This window comes from Kryptolebias marmoratus, linkage group LG5 (assembly GCF_001649575.2).
Source record: "Kryptolebias marmoratus isolate JLee-2015 linkage group LG5, ASM164957v2, whole genome shotgun sequence".
NCBI lineage: Eukaryota > Metazoa > Chordata > Actinopteri > Cyprinodontiformes > Rivulidae > Kryptolebias > Kryptolebias marmoratus.
In genome coordinates, this window is record NC_051434.1 from 866,586 (window position 1) to 870,847 (window position 4,262).

Here is a 4,262-nt window from a genome sequence, read left to right on the forward strand (position 1 = left end):
CTCTCATCCCCACTCGTCTGGTTTCAGCTGTACGAAATGAAACGCTCGTATTTCGGCTCCGCGATCAGAACCGACTCCGGTTCAGAAATGAAGTCCGTCTCAATCCTTCATCAGTCGTCCTCCTCCTCAGAGGAAGAGCACAGCACGCCGCCGCTGTCGTCACGGTAACGCCGGGCCAGCAGGCGCAGCTCCTCCAGGGCCTCCTGGTACTCGGCCAGCTCGGGCCCCTGGGACAGGAAGCTGGGGGCCGCTCGGCGGATGTCGAAGGCGCCGGCGGCTCGGTGCAGCTCGGAGAGCCACGGGTCGAGGGCCGGCCCCAACTGGAGGGACGTCAGGACGGGGACGGAGGAAACGGGTGGCGCCGGAGCTGCGGAGACAAGTCGCTCATTAAAACCAGGACAGTTTCTAACAAACAGGAAGAAGAGACACTCACCGCCAGAAGGGGGCACCACCTCGCTCTGCAGGAAGCCCTGAGGACCGAGCGAGCGGCTGAAGATCTGAGGGAAAGGCGGAGTCAGCTTACTGGGCGTGGCCACCAGCTGCAGCGCCCTGCGGAGCGACGGAGACGTGATGAGGACAAGTTTGGGTTTAACGTCAACAGGAAGTGTCGGTGGAGACTCACAGAGGAGCTGAGGGGAAGAAGGAGGAGATGTAGGAGGACAGCACGTCTTCGCCGCTGTGGAGGCCGTGCAGGGGGGTCGGCGGTTTGAGTCCCGGAGACAAACAGCTGACGGAGACACAAGCATCATTTCAGAACGTCAGCCATGTTTGTTGTCATGTCAGCCATATTGATCCGTGAAGCAGGAATGAACTCTGACCCGATCAGGTTCTGGCCTTCCAAGCCTTTCAGCGTGGCCCACTGTCCGTAGCATCGACCGTCCCCCGCTTCAGGGCACGCCGACAGAGGTTTCCACGGCAACGCATCGGTGCAGGCACTCAGGGCATCGGGCAGAGAGCCGCCATGCATCATGGGAAACGGCACGGCGCCGTACGCGGCCACCACCTGGGAGGGTAAATAAAACCGTTTACCAGAAGCTCTTCAGAAGGACGGAGGGTCGCCAGCGACGTACCTTCCTCCCCGACACGGCCAGCGAGTCCGCCACCTGCCACATGGGGGTGCTGTTGTTCCTCAGCCTGTACGGCGCCGTGAGCCCGTCCAGCGCCAGAGCCAGGACAGAACTGGAGTGGTACCAGAGTGAGGGCTGGAGGGCAGATACAGGAAGAGGAGGTGAGTCGTGTCTGTTTGTGGTTTAAAATTTACTTTATCTTCTAATGATCGTTGTTCTGATTATTAATCTGATCATTTAACCCAAACAAGTTTATACACTTCTTCTTTCACAGGAAAAAGGTTTAAACATCTGAAAGAGTTTTGTGTTTCTGAGTTCAGGAAGTCTAGAATCAGAACCTGACCTCTGACCTCTGAATAATGAATTTAAAGTCGAGCTGAATATCTGTAAGGAACAGTTGATGGAATCAGAACTCTGTGATGCAGAACTCACATCGTAGGAGAGGTGGGGGAACTCCGGGGGGGAGGGGGGCCGCCAGCCGAGTCCGCCCCTCAGGGTCAAAGGGCAGAAGAGCGAGCTGTGAGCGGCCATGTGGACCAAACCCAGAGTACAGTTCAGCAGGTGGTACCGGTCCCTCAGAGGAGTCTGGATCAGAGAAAAACCGTCTTTACAGAACCTCCGGTTCTACACAAACTGCTGGAGAACCAACCCAATCACTCACCGAATGAGGGTGACTGGCAGGTGCCACCCCCCAGGTCAGAATGCCCCGCCCCCCGTAAGAGTCCTGCAGCAGCTCCGTGACCTTTGACCCCAGGCCCGCAAAGCCATCAGCCAGATCACACACAACCTGGAAGCCCTGAGGTGGAAAGAGAAGGTCTGAGAAAAGCCCTGAGAGAGGAAGAGGAGAGGAAGAGGAGGTACCTGCAGATAATCACACTCCTCCACAAAGAAGTGCAGTTTGTCCTCCAGCTCCTCGAGCAGCGCCCCCTGCAGGAGACTCTCTCCCTGGCCGAAGGCCTCCAGACGATGAGCCTCGCTGCAGGAACACAGAGGAACACGGAGCTCGTTTATGTCTCCAGTTCAGGAGAAACTGATTAACGCAGAGATGCTCCTCACCCGTCGTGGTTGTACTGGTGGATGACGGAGATGGTGCGAGGGTGCAGGTGGATCCGCAGGAAGTCAGACCACACCTTCACGCTGCCCTCCAGCCTGTAGCTCTTCTGGACCTGAGTCAGGCGGCTGTTTACTGTGTCGACGCTCACGGCGCCTGCTGACAGGGGGAGGGGGGTTCAGAGCTGCCGCCGGCGACTTTAAAACGGTCTGATCTGCGTTTCCTTACCTGAGTGCTGAGAGTCGGAGGAAAAATCTGCCTCTGCAAGAATCTCCCCCTTCTGGAGAGAAAGGGTTTCTGAGACGAGCTGCTTGTTTCTTTCACATCAAACTTTTTATTTCCTCGTTGAACACTTACGTCCAGCTTGTCCAGATCTTCCAGGAAGGAGTTCTTCTCTGGAGGACTTTCTTTGTGCATCGTGAGGTTCCCCTCCCTGGAAATGTGGAACATTTGAACATCAGACAGACCAAAATACTCAGCGTGAGCGCAGCTGCGGGGAGAAGCTCCTGTTTACCAGGTGAGGGTGGAGGCGTCTCTGCCTGCGTCGTACAGACCTCCTTCCTGCCGCAGCGTTCGAAGACTTCCTGTGGAGACAGACGGAGCAGGACAAGGTTCAGCGAGGACAGAACGCGTCCCACCTGAAGGAAAACCCGTGTGACCAATACCTTTAAGGTCCATGGCGATGAGTCGAGGCGTGTAGGTGACGTGACCGCATAGAGTCTGTCCTTCACGAAACACGACGTCGCTCTGGATCTCACCTGCCGGCGACTCGGGGTCGTACGATAACGACGCATCCTGGGAGAAAAAAAAACTTCATTTAGGAAGAACAATAAAAGAACTTGTTAAAGCTCCTCGCTGCAAAGTCACTCAGGAAGTAAGAGACAATGAGTGACCATGACTACCACGTGTTTGTTTACCTACACAGACTACAGCCAGCCTGATGGAGGTCATGTGACTCAAGCTTCAGCGCTTTGTTTACATTGAGTGCAGACCCGCATATTAGAACTTAATGTCAGTAAACTTTTAAAAATGGAGCCCATCTTTAACTCAAATAAATAAATAAATTGAGGCTGTTTGTTCACAAAGAAGCCGTCATTAGGTATCGTCTGAAGGATGATCTAGTCTACATCTAATCAGTCTAAATATTCTGCTTTTTAATTTAAACCCCGTCTGTAACAGTTTAAATACCAAACAGCAACTGTTCTCCACAGTGTTTTACATCATTTTAAATTTATTCCAGTTTGGACTAATTGAAGCACTGAGTTTATTTCATCTGGGACTTCCTGTCAATCCTGTCAATAATTGATAAATTTACCTATTCCGTTTGTCAGCAGAACTGTAGTAAAACTGACTGATTTAAGTTGTTCTAAAGTAGAAAAAAGCAGAGAATTTATTGTGTTTTCAGCTGTCAGCAGGATTCCGTTACAATAATATTAATAATAATAAACTTTAAAGTTTTACAGGAAACCTTCTGAGATGCTGACTCGTTTAACACACGATGCTAACAGCAGCTAACTAAGTTAGCATCTCGTGATTCTCACCTGTAAATTCCACCAGTGGGTTCCCACGAAGTTAGAATAATGTCCGAGCTGCAGAGTGATGACTTCTCTACAGACGCCGCTCATCGTGACGGAATCAACGCGCAGAAAAACGAGAAAAATCCACAACTTCAGACATGTTGAAGCACTTTCTGGACGTGACGACAGTGAACACACCACGAGGAGCCAACAGCCGCTTCCTATTGGCTGAATGATGTAGTAAGATAGAAGATGATTGGAGGAATAAAACAGCCGCTTCCTATTGGCTGAATGACGCTATAAAACTTGATATGATTGGATAAACGAACGCTGTTATCGCGATACTTGACTTACAGAAAGATTTATACACAACATTCAGATGGTAAACAAGCAAATATAAACAAGTAAAATTGAACAAGCAAAAATAAGTTAACAATAAAATAGGAAAACAAAATATGAATAAAAAACTAATTACTTATAAATGTTATTAAGAAACTGGGTTTGCAAAGACATTAATCTGAAATAAAAAAGAAATAATTAAAGTAAACTAGAGAAGTTGCATTTCCTGCGAAAATGCAGTGTGAATGCTTTTTTTGCTGAATGATTTTGCTGAAAGCGGCTAAAGAT

The 4,262-nt window shown here is 50.3% G+C and overlaps 1 protein-coding gene across 2 annotated transcripts; it reads right to left on the minus strand.

The window, feature by feature from the left end:
• Nucleotides 1–6: 6 nt before the first annotated feature.
• msto1 (misato mitochondrial distribution and morphology regulator 1) lies at nt 7–3,883 on the minus strand. 2 transcript variants are annotated; one of them, XM_017404790.3, is made up of 14 exons: nt 3,660–3,883; nt 2,784–2,913; nt 2,633–2,702; nt 2,476–2,551; nt 2,347–2,398; nt 2,124–2,277; nt 1,929–2,043; nt 1,729–1,863; nt 1,500–1,652; nt 1,071–1,202; nt 819–1,003; nt 623–727; nt 434–549; nt 7–367 (listed from the first exon to the last, which is right to left on the minus strand). In XM_017404790.3, the coding sequence occupies exons 1-14, from the start codon at nt 3,741–3,743 to the stop codon at nt 111–113; spliced, it is 1,764 nt and encodes a 587-aa protein (XP_017260279.1). In that variant the 5' UTR covers nt 3,744–3,883; the 3' UTR covers nt 7–110. The 2 variants fall into 2 exon arrangements, with proteins under 2 accessions (XP_017260279.1, XP_017260280.1); XM_017404791.3 differs by having other exon boundaries at nt 2,124–2,274; nt 3,660–3,877.
• Nucleotides 3,884–4,262: the final 379 nt, after the last annotated feature.